At 40.4% G+C, this 18715-nt stretch overlaps 1 protein-coding gene and 1 long non-coding RNA gene across 3 annotated transcripts; one reads left to right on the top strand and one right to left on the bottom strand.

The window, feature by feature from the left end:
* Positions 1 to 3890: 3890 nt before the first annotated feature.
* TRIML1 (tripartite motif family like 1) lies at positions 3891 to 11098 on the bottom strand. 2 transcript variants are annotated; one of them, XM_053216335.1, is made up of 6 exons: positions 10675 to 11098; positions 10180 to 10275; positions 8771 to 9001; positions 7482 to 7504; positions 7206 to 7303; positions 3891 to 5410 (listed from the first exon to the last, which is right to left on the bottom strand). In XM_053216335.1, the coding sequence occupies exons 1-6, from the start codon at positions 10942 to 10944 to the stop codon at positions 4860 to 4862; spliced, it is 1269 nt and encodes a 422-aa protein (XP_053072310.1). In that variant the 5' UTR covers positions 10945 to 11098; the 3' UTR covers positions 3891 to 4859. The 2 variants fall into 2 exon arrangements, with proteins under 2 accessions (XP_053072310.1, XP_014936232.1); XM_015080746.3 differs by having other exon boundaries at positions 3892 to 5410; positions 10519 to 11098.
* Positions 9546 to 17867, top strand: LOC128314335 (uncharacterized). The gene is made up of 3 exons (XR_008295857.1): positions 9546 to 13168; positions 13682 to 13778; positions 17808 to 17867. It is a non-coding gene; the product is annotated as an uncharacterized LOC128314335 (long non-coding RNA).
* Positions 17868 to 18715: the final 848 nt, after the last annotated feature.

The following is an 18715-nucleotide window of genomic DNA, read 5'->3' as shown; positions in this document are numbered from 1 at the left end:
TAGTGTCCTTTTATTCTTTGGGTAAATACCTAGTAGTGTGATTGCTGGACCATAGGGTAGTTCTATTTTTATAATTTTAATATTAATTTACTTTTAGGGATACCTGGCTGGTTCATTCGATTAAGTGTCCCACTCTTGATTTCGGCTCAGGTCATGACCTCAGCCAGGGTGGTGGGAATGAGCTCCAAGCATCCAGCTCTGTGCTGAGTATGGAGCCTGCTTAGGATTCTCCCTCTCCCTCTTTGTCCCTCACCCCTCCCTCCCTCTCTCTCTCTCAAATAAAACAATACACAAAATATAATTTACTGTTAAAATTAGGTAATATATATTCACAAGTGTGAAGATCAAAAGGACTTTCATGAAAGATAAGAAAACAATCCATAGATCTAGGTTTTCTTTTTCTTCAATTGAATTTTATGTTAACACTTTTCCCTAAAATAGTGACACCTACCTTAAAAATATTTCAAAGATTTTGGTGCCAATGTTTTCCATATTCCACACTAGTTTTCTGTGGCTTTCTGTGGCTTTATGACAAATTGCAAAATTGACATATTGTGGGGTGCCTGGATGGCTCAGTCGGTTGGAAGTCCGACTTTGGTTCAGGTCATGATCTCATAGCTCATGGGTTCGAACTTCACGTTGGGCTCTGTCCTGACAACTCAGAGCCTGGAGCCTGCTTTGGATTCTGTGTCTCCCTCTGTCTTTGCTCCTCCCCAGCTCACACACACACACACACACACACACGCACACACTCTCTCTCTCTCTCTCTCTCTCTCTCTCTCTCTCAAAAATAAATAAACATTAAAAAAAATTTTAATTGACATATTGTGTAAATTGAGGAAAAAGAAGGTGGGGGGAGACTAACAAAAATTCATCATACACCATGGAATAATTGTTTTTCTGTGTTTTCACATAATCATCATAACACATAGCTATTTTTCACATCTTTGAGAAAACAAAGGCTCAGAGAGTTAAAAGAATTTGTCAAAGTGGGAAACAGTTACCTTGCGGTAAAGTTGAATGTTCCAGCTAAGGGCTGTGTATTTCAAAGCCCAAGCACTACCGCCCAATTTCTCCCAGGGTAGGTTTTTGTTTTTGTTTTGTTTTTTAAATAAATGCAGTGCTTCTGGCAAGACCATAGGGCAGGGGGAAACATGTTCTCTCACTTGTCTCAAAACGGTGTGTCTGCATCTTCAGTGTGGAAATGCCAGTGAGTAAAACCTTCCAGACTACCTGCCGTGCACATAAAACTTCTGTAGGGGAGTGTATAACCTGCAAACATGCCCACAGGATCCACAGGCGGCTCTCCTGCCTGCAGGAGACATTGGTGAATAATAGAGATACACCCAGAGGTTTATGTACATGCGCATTCATCGCGGTGTCGTTTATAATAGCTACCAGTGGAGAACAATCCAAATGTCCCAGTGGGGGAATGATTAAATAAATTAGGGACATTCATATAATGAAATCTTACTGCCATTAAAAATCACAGTTTCCAAGACAATTGCATTTAATGCATGATCCTTTATTATTCCTGGATACTGGAAGACAGCTATAACGAACACTACGAGGCTAATTAGGAAACTTTTAATATGGACTACTTACCAAATAATATCGTTTATTAAATGTTTATATGATAGATGTAATTTAACAAAATATGCTAATTCTTAGAAAATACATGCTTATATATTTAGGGATGAAAAAGTCTTATTCTTAAGAAATATAAGAAAGAAGCTCACAATAGAATATTAAGATAATTAATTTTCATGTTGCTTAAAATATATATGCATAGAAAAAAAACAAAGACTAGAAAGACACACACCATAATATAAGCATTGGTAATCTCTGTATACTGAGATCCTATGCAATTTTTAAAATTTTAGCCTTTGTACATTTTACCATTCTGCAGTTTTCCTACCGGGGCCTACTATTATTCTGTTCCCACACCTTTAAGGTATATGCACAGGGAGAAATTCAAGAGTAGAGAAAGGTTGATTGGGCACATCGCTGACTTAAGTCAGTAAGAGGGCCTAGTAAAGCAATCCAAAGTAAAATAAGGTGCCCAAGTAGGTACTGGGAGCATAATAGGTCAAAGTTACATTGTTGGGGGGAGGGGTAATTAGGGCAGGAGGGTATATAAAGACCTCATCTGAAGAGCTAAAGGAGTTTTACTGGTAAATTAGATCTCAGGGCAAAAGATGTATAATATTTTATTTTTAAGGTACTCTAGGACAAGTCAAGACAATTTTTTAAAAATGAATAAATCAAATTGCAACCTTGTATGGAAGATCACTCTTGATGTCCTCTGCCCTCACAACTCGACATACCCCTTCTCCTCTAGCTCATGTCTAGAGAGGGAAATGGCCATGTTTCCGGATTCCATTTTGGCAACGTGCACGACAAGAGGCTACTTGTGACTTGCTAGCCCCCTGGGGAAATTTTCCACTCAAGAAGGGTAGAAGAAAGAGATCTGGGAAAGAGAGAAGGAGTCAATAGAAGAGACAACAGGGTAGCTTGAGTATCTGTCCCATGTGGGACACCATTCACATTTAAGAAAATGTCTGACAGATGTTCAAAGGCTGAGGCACAGAAGAGACCAGACCCTGGTCTCATACAAGGGGATGAGTTTGTGCACCTCTCAATTGCTCATTCTGCCCACTCTCCCTCCCAATCCCATCACCACATCTGTTTGGTGTGGAGTTTATATCCAGAAGCCTTGGGTGAAAATGCTTTTGCAGCTTTTTCATGGTTGTTTATGCAAAGTCAGCAGAGTAAGAATAGTATAGATTCAATCTTCCCCACACAGGCGATCAGTGGCAGGCCCAGGGCAGACAATGATCCACATGGGATGACTTTGCCAGAGGAGAAAAAGTAGGCTGTTTTCCTTGATAATACCAGCCCCTTTGGGACAAAGGGAAAGAAAAGGAGCTATTACCTTACACCACAATTTAATGTAATGCGTACTAAGTTAAAATATACGACCTTTATATTCATTTATAAAAAATCAATGTGAGGTTTTTTTTGTAATTGAGAAAGCTGTAGACCAAATATATTTGGTGTTTGCTGTTCATAATTTGTTCCTTAGCTTTTTGAGGTGATAAATCAAGAAATAAAATTTAATAAAATAAAAAATGGGGAACAGAACAAATTGTTCAAAGAGAGTGTGATTGATTCTCCATCACTAGAGTTCTTGGACTCTAAGTGTATGTGGTGTCAGGGTGAAAATGCAAAGAGCGAACACAGAGAACAGAAGAGGGCACGATTCGGGACCCAAAGTCTAGTTCAGATCTGTTCCGATGCCTGTGAGGGCACAAGATAAAAATGCATAGGTTTGAAAGAGAAGGCAGATCTAGATGGGTGAGAAAGGTGGATACCAACCTTACAGTAAACCCAGTTACCTATCCTCTCTCCCTACTTAGCTCCCTCCCTCTGGTTGTCTATGCTAATTAACAGATTCAATTATCAATTTTTCGCCCAACTGAGTCTCTAATTTAAAGACAAAAATCTGTGTTAAACATGTTCCTTAATAATCATGCAGTTGTGTAAGGGTTAAATCCTATCAGTTTTCTTGTCTGCGATTGAAAACATGGGCAGTGACTTCTGTGAGTGGGAAGAGGCAGGAAGGGGTACCCTCTGTGATTGGTGCCATTCTGCAATGCAAGCAAGGAAGGATTCAAACAAACAAAAAACCTGCAGGGACAGAGCAGGGACAAAAAACCTTCAGGGACAAAGAATGGGCAGCCAAGAGAAGGTCGGTTCACAGAACTTTCTCCCAAATCCTCACGTGTTGGGATGGAATAAGTAAACTTGATTTCACCTTCCAGTGATTAAAGCCTTTTGCTTATAGCAAGTAGCAAAAACACATAAAATAACCTTATAAAAAATTCAGTAAAGTCATTTGGCACCTATAGCATTGATACATTTATTGAATAGAGACTTTGTTCTGTGATCTTTAAACATATTCACAGAAGGTTCCAGCCTCTTGTGGTTGTGGTAAACATGAAGGATAATGATGATGTTGACACCTAAATTTGCAGTATTCTGAACATATAAGCCTTCCCGAGTACAGATACTCCAGGCCCCATGGAATGGAAAGAAAAGCAACTTTTCAGTGGAGGCTGAGTCATGAGTCCCTCTCACCAACCCTGGAAAGGAGAACCCATGCACTTGCTCCCACCCAGAGGAGTCAGTCTTGTCCCAGCATGCAGAGCTCTGCACATAGAACAAAGACATTCAAACAGCAGAGTTATTAGGGTGCCTGGGTGGCTCAGTGAGTTAAGTGTCCAACTTTGGCTCAGGTCATGATCTCACTGTCTATGAGTTCGAGCCCCCCATCAGTCTCTGTGCTGACAGCTCAGAGCCTGGAGCCTGCTTCCAATTCTGTGTCTCCCTCTCTCTCGGCCTCTCCCCCACTCATGCTCTGTCTTTTGCTCTTTCTCTCTCTCTCTCTCAAAAATAAACATTAAAAATATTAAAAAGTATAAAAAATAGAGTTCTTTAGAGTCAAATAAATAAATACACTCAAAAACATGACATACATTTATAAAACTGGCCTATGACAATGGGATCAGGGATAATAGGGGCTAATTCTTTCTCTACATTTTCAGTGGCCAGCATGTATGCGGGACAGTCTAGATAAGGAATTTGGTCAAAGACAGGATTTGATCAGCCTTCTATGGTGTTGAAAGTTGATTGTCCAACTTGGCCGTTGATTGTGGCTCAAGTTAACAGAAAGCCTTTTCAGGGGCTTTCCTTTAAGATCACCCAATATTGATAGTGTCAATGCATAAATCATCTTAATTAATAATCATCTGTTGGTCTTAGACCTCATCCTTGGTGAAGGCTCGGGGGCATGTCCCTCAGACATAACTGTTCAGTGAGCAGATGGTAAGAGGGCCCGTGTTCGTCCCTTCATTTGGGAGGCAAGGGGAGAAGATCGGCCTGAGAGCCTCTTGGAAAGAGGCTGGAGGGAAGCTGTAGATGAGGGACTCATCTGTCACGTTGTAGAACGCTATGTGTCCAGACTCATAGTCTAAGAAAACGCCAACCTTATGCACAGGCTCTCGGACGTGTTGACCTTTTAAAGGTGATGAGACCCAAAGACTATAATCTTCTCCAATTTTTAAGCCTATAAGTGAGAAGAGGTCCCCAGGTGGCTTCGGGAGATTGCCCTTTCGGCTCACGGAGTCCTTGCAAATGCCCACTTCCCACTCGGTCTTGTTGCCCACCTCCACCTCCCAGTAGTGTCTCCCACAGGTGAATATCTGAGTGCCCAGCACAGTTGCAGACTGGTCAAATCGTTCTGGGTTGTCGGGTAAGTGCTGTCGGATTCCTCCATGTCTCACGCTTTTCAGATCCTCAGACAAGACAAGATAGGCATTGGCTGTAGCTGGATCCAGAGTTATGTCCGCTGCAAGAGGAGAAAAGAATGAACCCCTCGCATTCTTGAAAAACGTTTAACATATGTGGAATTTTAATTAAATTCTTAGTTTCCAGTCCTATTTTTAAAAATATGATCTAGGTGAGTGTGGTGAGGAGTTTTGTTTCACTGAGAACAGAATCTCTGAGCCCTTCTCTCACTGTTTCACAAACACTGAGAGCAAATCTCTGAAAAGAAACAGAAGAGAGTCATGTGGACAGTGATATTTAGCCTGCCTGAGAGGAGAGAGAGAGGAATCGCTGATATAATGGAATGGAATAGAATAGCAGGTTTCTGTTTACAGCATAGCTTTAAAACTCAGAGCTATTTATCCACACGGGGCATACTCTGTCATTTGTATTCAGTTGAGCCAAGGCTCCTTCTGATTCTTCAGTTTGGGTGGGAGAGAAATAGAGGCAGCTATCCTTTCTGGACTTCTCCTTAGGTGCCAACCATTTTCTGTACAATATCTCATTTAATCATGGCATTTTCCCCCCATTGTATTTATTTATTTATTTAATGTTTATTTTTGAGAAAGAGAGACAGAGTATGAGCGGAGGAGGAGCAGAGAGAGAGGGAGACACAGAATCCGAAGCAGGTTCCAGGCTCTGAGCTGTCAGCACAGAGCCCGACGCGGGGCTTGACCCAGGGCTCGAACTCACAAACTGCAAGGTCATGAACTGAGCCAAAGTCAGTCGCTTGACCAACTGAGCTACCCACATGTCCCTTCCCAGTTTTACAAAAGTGGAAACTGAGGTTCACAGAGGTTTGGAAACTTGTCCAAGATTACAAAGTTACTGAGTGTTGGAATAGCAATTCCCAGTCAGCATTTTTCATTATGTCATGCTGAAATGCAGCCTCCTGTGAGATTAGTGAAACCACCTGTGACCAGTTGATAAGTACACTGTGAACCAGTGAGAGACCCCTCCTTCCCATCTTCTGAGAGGAGGTCACAGAAGAGGCTTCCAACTTTCAATGGCCTCTCAGACAAAATTAAGTGCCCCTACCATGTAATTTCATACTTTTATTTATAGATCAAATTCTAATCATCACTAATTATTTGAGATTAATGTCTGTCTCCTCAGTTCCACTGAAAGTCCTGTAAAAGCAAAGGCAGGCCTGTCTTATTTATCACTATAAGAAAGCTGAGAGTTTAATAGCATAGTACCAGGTACATAGTTGGCACTTATCAAGTATCTACTGAATCCAAAGCCCGTTAGACTTTCCTCTGAAGGTCAGATTGTCAACAAGATAAAAGTTAAAAATGAAGGCTGAATTCTCTTCACGATAGCTAGCCTAAATATCTAGAGCATTCTAAAAGGATAGCTTGAATGTTGCCTCATTGAGATTAAGAATGTAAGTAGTTTTTACCCTCACAAGAACAGAGGTAGAAATGCAGAAACCCCTGAGGAGGGGTGTGTGTGTGTGTGTGTGTGTGTGTGTGCGCGCGCGCGGGCGAGTGTGCGTGTGCGCACTCAAGGGGATGAAATAGACAAAATGGGACAGTAAAAACAAACAAAGGAAGTGCCAGGAATCCTTAGAAAACACAGGTAAGCGAACCCTCAATCAAGTGTGTTTCTGTCGGCTCCAGAACCCAGACGGTCTGTGGCCTCAGCCCACCCTGAGGGTTTGCACAGACTCACTGCGCCTTCACTACAAGCCTGGCACCCAGATGGTGAGTATTTTGTCAGAGGAAGCTGCCGAAAAGCTCAATCTTGCATACCCTCGTACACACTGAAGTTCAGTCTGCAAATCCCTGGAGGTTTGACAAACGAGGCTGACTTACTGCTGAATTTTTTTAGCATCTCCCTCATTCCAGTGATGCGGCACAGACTCAGTTCCGTGGCGGCCGCCTCTGGACACTGGAGCAAGAGTGGCTCACTCCTGCAAGAGGGCAGAGACAGTCACTCTATCTGCCCTGCGCAGCCCGCAGGACCTGTTGCAAGCTGAGGGTCCAGCTTGATGTTCCCCAACAGCATGGACACTCTCCTCCCCACCCTGACAAACGTAGCAGCAGCACACCCCTGTGTCTCACATAACTGAACACAGACTGGAAACCCACCTTTCCAGTGTTCCTTTCACATCCTAAGGGGAGAAAAGAAAGAGGGTTAGTATCTGTGCCCTTTGATCTCTAACAAAGACAGAATCCATTTGGGATCTAGTCCTTTCTGACTTCACAGAATCCACTTTCCATGGCTGTAGGACACCTTGCGTGGGAGAGCACGGGGTAGGGGGAAAAAATCCCCAATTTCCTCCAAGGGTGGGTTCCTGTGCACAGGAGAGGGTTCTCCTAATGGCTGGACTCTCTTGTCCGTTCCTCATATCAACACTTGGTCAAGAGAACCTGATGCTGACAAAAGAGCCAAACCATCGATCTTGTTATCCGATGCCTCAGGGAGTCAAAGATCAGCAAAAGGGAAGTGGGAGAGCTGGAGTAAGCCTGTGCGCAGTTGGAGTGCGTGCTTTGCTGGAAAATCACTAAGTTAAATAGCATTCTGTGGGGGCATCCGGGAGGCAGAGGTGAAGCAGCATCTGGCTTACACAGCCCAGCCCGCGTTTACAAAGGCCCCAGAGAATGCAGTAGTAGCCCCGGGAGGCAACAGAGCAAAGGCAGTGAACAATATGGGCTCGGTACAGAATACCGCGTTTCGACTACATATTAGCTGTTTGATAGGCAAATTACCTAACTGCCAGAGGTCTGAATTATTAAGTAAGAGCTACTGTAAACCCACAGGGTAGATTACAATCACCATGAGTACATAAAACAGTATTTAACTTCATCAGGTCTCTGTGAAGATGAAATGTAGTGTGCCAGCAGCACATAGTAAATGCTCATTAAACAAAATAACTAACGAAGCTGAAGTTGCAGACAGGCAGGCACAGCAGAAAATGGAGTCATCCTCAGGCTTGGTTTGGATAGCTGTTCTACTGGGTTTTGTTTTTCTCTGCCTCTTCAGGACTGTCTTTATACTATGGAACATTAATTCTTTTTTTTTTTTAATGTTTATTTGTTTTTGAGAGACAAAGAGAGAGCACAAGCAGGGGAGGGGCAGAGAGAGAGGGAGAGACAGAATCAGAAGCAGTCTCCAGGCTCCAAGCTGTCAACACAGAGCCCAACGTGGGGCTCCAACCCATGAACCATGAGATCATGACTTGAGCCAAAGTCAGATACTCAACAGACTAAGCCACCCAGGCACCCCTCGAACATTAATTCTTTAGGAAAACTATGTTGGGGCTGGAACTTAGTTTTTTGGGTAAATAAACACTTATTTTTGCATGGCTTGAAATATTATGGGCTACGACATGTTGTTGTTGTTGTTATTGTGGCATTGATTTTCCCAGTATTCTTACCTCAAAAGATTCTAAAGTGGAGCGCTGACAGGTGGACTCTATCTGCTCAATCATCTTGCTTAGGCTTCTTATTTGCTGGGTCAGCTTGATCTCATTGTCCCTCAACTTCTTCATGTTCTCCCTTTCCTCCTTTTCCAGTAACTGGAGCTGTAGTTGTTCCTCCTCCTTCAAAAACTGGTGCATTTTTACATATTCTGACACAACAACCTGCTTACAGGCCTTTGTCTCTTCCTGCCATCCACACACACGCATGTGTGCACACACACACGGGAGCAATATAATAAAGTTAGTGACAGAAATGCCTGTGTAGACTTTTAGTCCTAGCAAAGTCCTAGAGTTCCACTGTGACACATAATCCATATTCTATTAAGTAGTTGGGGGCTAGTGTGATATTTTAGGGGGTACGTGTGCTATAGATACAGTAGCAAACAAAACCAAAATGTCTATTCCCAGGAGACTGTCATTCTACTGGGGAAAAAAATATAAACAACAATTATGATAGGTGGTGATCCATACCACGATTTAAAAAAAAAAAAAAGCAAAATTGGGGCACCCGGGTGGCTCAGTCAGTTAAGCATCTGACTTCAGCTCAGGTCATGATCTCACCGTCTGTGAGTTCGAGCCCCATGTTGGGCTCTGTGCTGTGGTTCAGAGCCTGGAGCTTGCTTTGGATTCTGTGTCTCCCTCTGCCTCTGCCCCTCCGCCCTCACACTCTGTCTCTCAAAAAATGAATAGATGTTAAAAAAAAAAATTTTTTTAAAGCAAAATAAAGGGCAAAAATATGAAAAAAAGTGTATATTCATTTATTTAATAAATATCCAATGAAAGCAGACATAGGATCACATCCTAGAGATAGAGATACACATCACAAGTACTCGGCTTTGAGAACTCCGTTTATTGGGAGAATCAGATACATTTTTAAACATGTGACTCAACATTTAGGTCTTTGCAAGACAGCTCACGTTCAAATCTGTGACTAACTCAAGCTTTTATTTAGATGTGCTAAACCAAACTATTATTTGGCCTTTATTTTATCTTTTTTTTTTTCACTTTCTTTTTACCCCAAAGCATTTGAGCTATTCCTTTTTATTGATTTTTGATCCTCTATTGTCTGTAACTTGTAATTTTAAATAATTACCATCAGAGCCATAATAGAGGTAGCCACCAAGTTGTAGAGGTGTATCCAGAAGAAAAGAAAATAAGCAGGCCTGGGGATGGGGAAATTGTTTGAAGTGAGTCTTGGGATTTCCAGGTGGACAAGCAGAGGTACACAGCCCAAAGTAAAGGCACTGCATATTGTAGGACAGGGATTGGAAAATTTGGTCTTTTTTGCCTGGTCTTTCACTAGGTATCCCTTTAGTCTCCCTCATAGAACATATACGAGATCCAAAAGTAAGACAGATACTGACCTTGCACAGTGTTACTCTCTCCTTCTCATGGGATAATACAACCTGAGTTTCCTTTTTCTTTTTACGCAAAAGATTTAAGATTTCCTGGAGTTTCTCCTGCAATAGAAACAAATTCTCTGTGGCAAATGAGCAGAGCACCGGGTTGTGAAGAAGACTTGAGGACCAATAAAAATATGATGAGCGGGACCTAACACAAGGAGTGAAGCAGGATCCACACCAAGTTTGGGGTCTGGTGCCTGGAGACCAGGATCCGTGATTGTCACCAATAGAGAATATTATGGGCATAAGTGATGGAACGTGGTTTGTGTTCTGAGATTTATATTGAGCAGCCAATCTTACTTTGTGACGCTCCTCAGCCTCACTGGAGGGATACAATCCGTTTATTCCATGACACTGGGTTGAGAAAGCGTTTACACCCTGCTGCTCAGCAGAAAAAGCCTTAGCGACTGCCAGCATTCTCCCAGAGCCGCCTTGTCCGCCTTCGCTCTGCAGCACCTGGGATCGGAGCTGTTTGCCGATGCCAGCCAGCCTCCCCAGACGCTCATTGGGCTGGAAGTGTGGACTCTCCAAGGCCCTCCAGCACTCAGGACAAGATAAAGGAGTACTGTGTTCCTCCCAGCTCCTCAGGAGACACACCAGACAAAAGCTGTGCCCACACTCAGTGGTCACCGGGCTGGTGAAATAGTCCAAGCAGATGAAACAGGTCAGTTCTTCCCTGAGATTCTCCATCAAATCTGCTGTAGACATGTTTACAAAGAAAGACATCAAGGCAAGGTGCTGCCTCTATTCCGGGATTAGAAAAGTCCTCCCTGAGGTTCTATTGTTTTGAGTAACAGGTGGCTGGTCAGTTTCTGTGTTGTTAATACGAAAAACTCTTACTCTCCTCTGTGCCTGATTTCACCAGTTGACACATACTCTCCCAACAAAAGGCCAATTATGACTTAACGTGGAACCCTTGTACACTGGGTTCATCATCAACCCCAGACTTTTAAGGAATGTCTCACTGTGCAAGCAACATACTGGATACGGAGGGTACTTGTTTCTAACAGACTTTCTTAAAGAGTAGGCTACTGTATGTAAATAGCACCAGAAAAACAATCAAGTACCTTGATCTTAAGCTGAAAGGTTAGGTAATTTGTTGTGAGCCATTACAGAGATTTAAGGTATAATGATCTCTAATAATATCCGAATTGGAAATATGGCCCATTTAGGAAAACTCCACTAATGGAATCTAGTTAAGAAACCAAAAGCAGAAAATCGTAATACCGATCCCTTCTCTTGATAGGCCCTTTTATGTGCTTGACCAAAGCCTAAAATATTTTTCTCCTTAATCAGGTACTGTGTACTTTTATTTAATCTTGTTCGTCCCAACAAAATGAGAGCAAGTCCATTGAAATATTCCCTGACTTTAAACGTATAATGGATTATCAGAGTTATATTTAGTGCTCTGCCCTGCAGACCATGATACCTCTCCACCACCATTGAAGGCATGCAAAACCTCACTATTGTTGGAAGTTGCCTCAAGAGGCCATAACGCTATGGACTGAATGGGGGCAAAAAAACTGTACTTCAGAATAAATATAATTTTATTCACTTATTTTCACTAGGTCTTCTTCAACCCCGTATCAGTTCTTACTGAACAGGTATCCAATGTGCAAATAGTTTCAGACCTATGTGAAACTAAATGTCTAGTATGGAAATGGTGTCCAGTGACCATTGAGATTATTAGTGCCTTATTCTATAAATCTGTATTGCCATATGCTCATGAGGCAGCACTTGTCATGGCCCACGACCCGCTCACTGACTGCCAAAAAGTGCAAACTTAGAAGTTTTTCCTTAGAATCTAACCAGTTTCTCCCTCCCATTGAGTTCATCATACCTTATTTTTGTTCTTATCCTGTCTTGTGCCAGCGTTGGCAACTATCCATGTGTCTCTATTACCTATGCTATTTCATTAATTGCTTTCTGATTTTTGCGGTTGCCACTGATTCTTCTTCCCCACTTACCTCCAACAGATGCTGGGTGTTTTCCTATCTTGAACTTTTGTAAAAAGAAGTTTTCTGGAAGTTTCCTCCATTTTTCTTCCTCCTAGTCAACACTCATCCTTTTGAAGTTATTAATCCAAATGTTTTCATTGTATGTCCTTTGTGTAACATGTGTGAATTACTGAAATGAGAATTTACAAAAACATACAACAACAACAACAAAAACAACAAGTAACACAGCAAGTTATAATAATTTAAATAGAAAGAGAGGAAGCATCAATTTGGGGTCACGAAACTTCTCTCTACTACTTAAGATTACTTCTAGCCTAGTAACTGAGGTACAGCTTCACAGTATTTTTTAGGAGTTAGTCTTAAGTAAGGGTCTTGCAAAAAATAAAATCTATAATAACATTAACTGCCTTTACTGGAAAAAGGATTTATGAACTACCACCTACATTCAGTGTGTTATTCCCACACAAACCCAGAAGGAGCCTTTAACATTGACCAGGACCATTAGAATAAGCCTTTCAGTAGATATATGGTACATCACAGATACTGTATTCCAATTTGGAATGGGGAAACCGACATGTTCTAAGTTAAAGTCACACTGATCTGTTCCATCCCACGTCCCTCTTCTAAGCAAACTCCTTTAATAAACTCCTTAATACAATAACCATATCTTATTCATCAGTGACTAGAAGAATTATTTGCATATAGCAAGGGCTCAACTTATTCGTAAGTTGTAAATGAAAAAACAGAGAAACTATATTGTTACACAACCACAGTCTTTTATCTCACTGGAAACCAAGTAATTATGTAGTCCAACTACCATGTATAGATGGTGAAGAAAATTGAGACAAATAAATTGAGTTGATCCCCTGACTACTTGCTTACTACATGAGTCAGGTTGGGACTGGGAAACCGGGCCTCTGTTGTTCATACGCTACACTGCATCTCACTTGTTGACTTGTGAGTGGATGAAATTTTCCAGTTATCTCAATACAGTGAGTATTGCTAGAATATTTCAGAAGGAAATTGGACAGCTGTTATTATGGTGTGATGTTGTGACAGGTATCTGAAATCACTGGCCACACTCATTATTGGGGATGCAGACTTCTTTACCATTGCTCACAACACATTTGACTGAGCTTAGTTCATAGATGAAGAAATTCAGAGATAACTCGTAGACAAAGAGTGGGCCAGCCACCCCAAAATACATTACACCTACCCTTGGGGCACTGCACTGTCAGACATGATTTCTGAGATCAACAGCTCAAATAGCTTCTTCTCTGACCTCTCCTGCTGTGGAGGTGACAGTAGGGATACACCCTAAGGTCTCCACAGTCACAACTGTCATCCACATGCTATTAGGGTTGGAGCACACAGAAAAAGAGAAAGTTTAAAGATGTGGTTAGAGCTTACTTATTGATGAAGGCAGTGGACTAGATGGGGACTTATTGGAAAAACATACTGCTTGAAAGCCTGATTTTAGAAATATGTCTGTCATTTCATATCAGTGTGGAAAAGATAGATTACTCAACAACTGGTTTGGGACAAGTGAGGGTAGCCATCTGGGAAAAAAAGAAGAAAAAGACAAAGTTGGATCTCTACCTAGTAAGTTATACCAATGTGTGTTCCAGATGTATGTATGTATGTGTGTGTGTGTGTATGTGTGTGTATTTTCCCCACTCTAGTTGTGAATTTATACTCCTATTATTTCCCTTTGTATTGCTTTTTTTACTTCATTTATTTATATTATTTTATTTTTGAATGTGTTTGTGTTCTAGATCACCCCACATCTATTTAGCAAGTAAGGAGCATATTTGTTAAATATGTGGTCAATTATTGTGTCCAAAAAAATGAAGCACATCATAAAAGGAAATAATTGGTAACATAGAAATTTAAAATAGACTACTTAGAAAAGGCTTTTTAAAGCATGCTTCAGAGCTTAGACACCCCTAAAAGAAAAGATTAATAAATTTAAATAAAAAGTAAATACTTTTATACAGCAAAGTAAATAAAATAACTTTTATTTCAAGTTTTTATTTAAATTCTAGTTTATTAATATATATGGTAAAATTGGTTTCAGGTTAAAATAATTTTTTTAATGACAATCTGGGAAAGAGAATTTGGAACACATGCATCAAATACCTAATCATAAATTACAAAGAGGACTTACATAAATATATACTTAAAAATAATAGCTCTTCAGGGTGCCAGGGTGGCTTAGCCGGTTAAGTATCTGATTTTGGCTCAGGGCATAATCTCAAGGTTCATGGGTTCAAGCCCCATGTCAGGCTCTGTGCTGACAGTTCAGAGCCTGGAGCCTGTTTAGGATTCTATGTCTCCCTCTCTCTCTGCCCCTCACCAGCTCATGCTCTGTCTCTCTTAAAAATAAACATTAAAATAGGGGGCACCTGGGTGGCTCAGTCAGTTAAGCATCCAACTCTTGGTTTTGGCTTAGGTCAATCTCACAGTTCCTGGGATCTAGCCTCACATTGGGCTCTGCACTGACAGTGCAGAGCCTGCTTGGAATTCTCTCTCTCTCTCTCTCTCTCTCTCTCTCTCTCTCTCTCTGCCCCTCCCCTGCTGACCCTGTCTGTGTCTCTCTCAAAATAAATAAAAGAGCTTAAAAATTTTTTTTGAATAATAGCTCTTCCAAAAAAATAATCACTCTTCTTAATACTATATAACCATTTTAAAAATAACAGATCAATATATACACACTGACATGATATGATATCCATTATATGATATTAAGGGAAAATACATTTCTGCTCCCACAAATAATTTAAGTATAAATAATAAAAATTAGGTTCTAAGTGTATTTTTTCATATAAAAATAAGGTCATGCTGTAAGATGTTGGTAATGTATGTGTGTACATGAAGGCATAGAGAGAGTATGGAATTTCATGGATATGACACCAAAAGTATGGGCCACAAGAGCAACAGTAGATAAATGGGACTACATCAAACTAAAAAGCTTCCACACTACATAGGAAACAACAGAGTGAAAAGGCAACCATTGGAATAGGAGAAAATATTTACAAACCATGTATCAGAATGGGTTAATTTCCAGAATGCATAAGGAAGTCTTATAAATCAATAGCAAAAAAACAAAAACAAAAACAAAACAAAACAGAATTGCCCAATAAAAAATAAAGACTTGAATAGACATTTCCCTAAAAAAGATACACAAAAGAACTGCAGGTGTATGGAAAGATGCTCAATGTCACTCATCATCAGGGAAGCATAAATCAAAACCACAATGACATATCACCTCATACCTGTCAGGATGGCCACTATATATAAAGAAAAAAAAAAAGGCAAGTGTTGGTAAGGATGTGGAAAAATTGGTACTATTGTACACTGTTGGTGGGAACACAAAATGGTAAGGCTTCCATGGAAAATAATATGGAAATTTCTTAGAAATTAACAACGGAAGTACCATATGATCCAACAATCCCACTTCTGGGTATTCATCAAAAGTAATTAGGGGCTCCCGGGTGGCTCAATTGGTTAAGCATCCGACTCTTGGTTTCAACTCAGATCATGATCTTGCAGTCGTGAGGTCAAGCACTCTGTCAGGCTCCATGCTGACAGTGTGAAGTCTGCTTAGGACTCTCTCTCTCTCGCTCTCTCTCTCTTTCTCTCTCTCTCTCTCTCTCTCTCTCTGCCCCTCCCCACTCACTCATGCCCTCTCTCTCTCAAAATAAATAAACTGTAAAAGAATTTTCAAAAAAAATAATAAATGAAGATCTTGAAGAGGTACTAATGTTCCAATGTTCATTGCAGCCTTATTCACAAAAGCTAACATGTGAAAACAACCTAAACGTCCATTTATGTATGACAAAATAAAGGATATTATGGTATATATTCACAGGAAATATTATTCCACCTTTGAAAAACAGAAAATTCTGGGGCACCTGGGTGGCTCAGTCAATTAAGCTTCAGACTTCTGCTCAAGTCATGATCTCATGGTTCATGAGTAGTTCAAGCCCCCCCGTATTGGGCTCACAGAGCCCACTTTGGATCCTATGTCTTCCTCTCTCTCTGCCCCTCCCTTGCTCACTCTCTTTCTCTCAAAATAAATAATTAAAAAAAAAAAGAAAATCCTGTCATATGTGACAGCACTGGATGAAACACAAGGACATCATACTACATGAAATAAGCCAGTCACAAAAAGAGAATACTGGATGTTCCACTCACATGAAGTATCTTACTTTAAAATATACTCAGGAACACCTGGCTGGTTCAGTCGGTGGAGCAAGTGACTCCTGATCTTGGAGTTGCAAGTTTGAGCCCCACACTGGGTGTAGAGATGACTGAAAAAAAATAAAAAATCTTTAAAAAGAAATAGACTCAGAATCAGAAAGGAAAAGGGTGGTTGCCAGGGGCCAAGAGAAGAGAAACATGGGGAGCTGTTAATCAAGAGACATAAAGTCTCAGTTATGCAAGGTAAAGAAGTTCTAGAGATTTCTCGCACACCTTTGTGCCTATAGTTAACAATAGCGTATGGTACACTTCAAGTTTTGTAAAGAAGGTGGATCTCATGTTACAAGTTCTTACCACAGTAAAATAAAATTTAAAAGGAAAGAAAACGTATGGAAGGGTACATACTGCTGTAGTGGAATTGGAGAATTGGAAGGCATCACTTTTACTTTGTTATTATATAAATTTTTGTATAAAAGTATAGTTTTGGGGGTTTTTTGGTTTTTGTTTTTGCTTTTGTTTTTTTTTTACTTCTTAATGTGTTTTCAACGTTTTGGCAGTAAAGAAATATTGGGGAATGGGGTCGGAGCAAAGAAATGTGAGGTGTAAGTTGCAGTAAACCAATTAATGAGGTGATTTTCTTCAGGTTGAGGGATAAAAATATCTCAGAGGATTGGTTTCAGCTGTGATATAATAAAATGTCTGTAGTGGTTTTATGGTTTCAACACAGCTTTTATGTAACTAATAGGTATTGAGCCTCTATTATATATAGACAATGAGCTCAGTGCTCAGCAAGTGATATAAATACGACCAAAAATTCTCTTCTTTGAGAGCAGGAGATATATGTGCAAAAAAGAAGAAAGTACAAAGACAAAGCATTAAAAGACGTGTGCTTTAAGCACACATGGTAGTATTTAAATTTATTAAAATTTTGGCATTTTAGTGGAGGGAAGATTTCATTTTTGCTGGAACAATCAGGGAAAACTTGGGAGAAATGGCATTTGATCTAGACCTTTAAACTAAGGGTTTAAGTACATTTCAAAGGACTCTTGGAAAATTTGAAGAATAAAATACATAATCTGACAGTGGGTCAAAATATTACCATAACAAAAAGCCTAGACTGTAACATTATTTTTGTCTCAGAAATATTTTTAAATCTTTTTTAAAAATATTTATTTTTGTTTTGAGAGAGTGAGTGTACACGTGAGTGGGGGAGGGGCAGAGAGAGAGGGAGAGAGCAAATCCCAAGCAGACTCCATGCTCAGATGGGAGCCTGATGTGGGGCTCGATCTCACGACCATGAGCTCATGACCTGACCCGAAATCAAGAGTTGGACACTTAAGCGACGGAGCAACCCAGGCACACCGTCTCACAAATAGTTTTTAAAAAACAATTCACCTTGGAAATATTCACTTTTCTTATTCTTTATAGGTAGTACTTTGGGCCTGCCAGTAACACCTGGAGACCAGCACTCCCCTGGAAGGCGCCTGGTGTTGTCACTACTTGGATTCAGTTGAAAGCCACAACCCAGCCATGCCTGCTGACTCATGCAGGTAGGAAGTCAGCTTCCAGAGCTTGGACCACTTACACAAGAATTTAAGGTGATGTTTGTTGTTTGTTTTTCTCAAGAGTAGACCCTTTTATTGTTCATCCCTTTGCTTTACACAAAGTTAATTGTTGAAAATGTACTTGCTCCAGGCTTCATGCTGAGTGTTTTATGTACTTTGTCTCTTAGAAGAAGAGAAGCCAAAGAGAAATTGTATGAGTTGAGATATGAACAGAAAACTTTTTAAAAGCCGTTCAAACAAATACAAATAAGAATAAAAAGACATAGTCTAAAATGAGGATGGACTGTTAAGAGAGTCTAACTTCTTTCTCCTTTTTAATGAGGATTATGGGGCTTGAGATTATTACAGACAATTTGAGCTACCATGTGAATAGGATTACTATCAGTAAAGGATAAAGCTAGATTTATCTTTTAAAAAATCTTAAGGGGGCACTTGGCTGGCTCAGCCTGGTAGAGGATGTAACTTGATCTCAGGGTCATGAGTTCAAGCCCCATGTTGGGTGTGGAGCCTCCTTAAGACAAAACACAACAACAACAACAACAGTAAATAAATAAAAATAAAAAACCTTAAGAGTGCAAAAGTCACTTGCTTTTGTCCTACTCCTATCATAGGACACCCTTTACAAGCTGCCTGTCACTTAATTCTGCAGGAATTAGGAAATCTCTCCACATTCCAGGTGGTATACTATACACCCGGGGGATTAGATAAATATGAACAACCGATTCCGTATTAAACTAGTATTTTATAGGTAGGAAACTGATGCTTATGCAT

The sequence above is a fragment of the Acinonyx jubatus genome, chromosome B1 (assembly GCF_027475565.1).
Source record: "Acinonyx jubatus isolate Ajub_Pintada_27869175 chromosome B1, VMU_Ajub_asm_v1.0, whole genome shotgun sequence".
NCBI classification, from domain to species: Eukaryota; Metazoa; Chordata; class Mammalia; order Carnivora; family Felidae; genus Acinonyx; species Acinonyx jubatus.
This window is presented reverse-complemented; position numbering and strand designations above follow the sequence as displayed.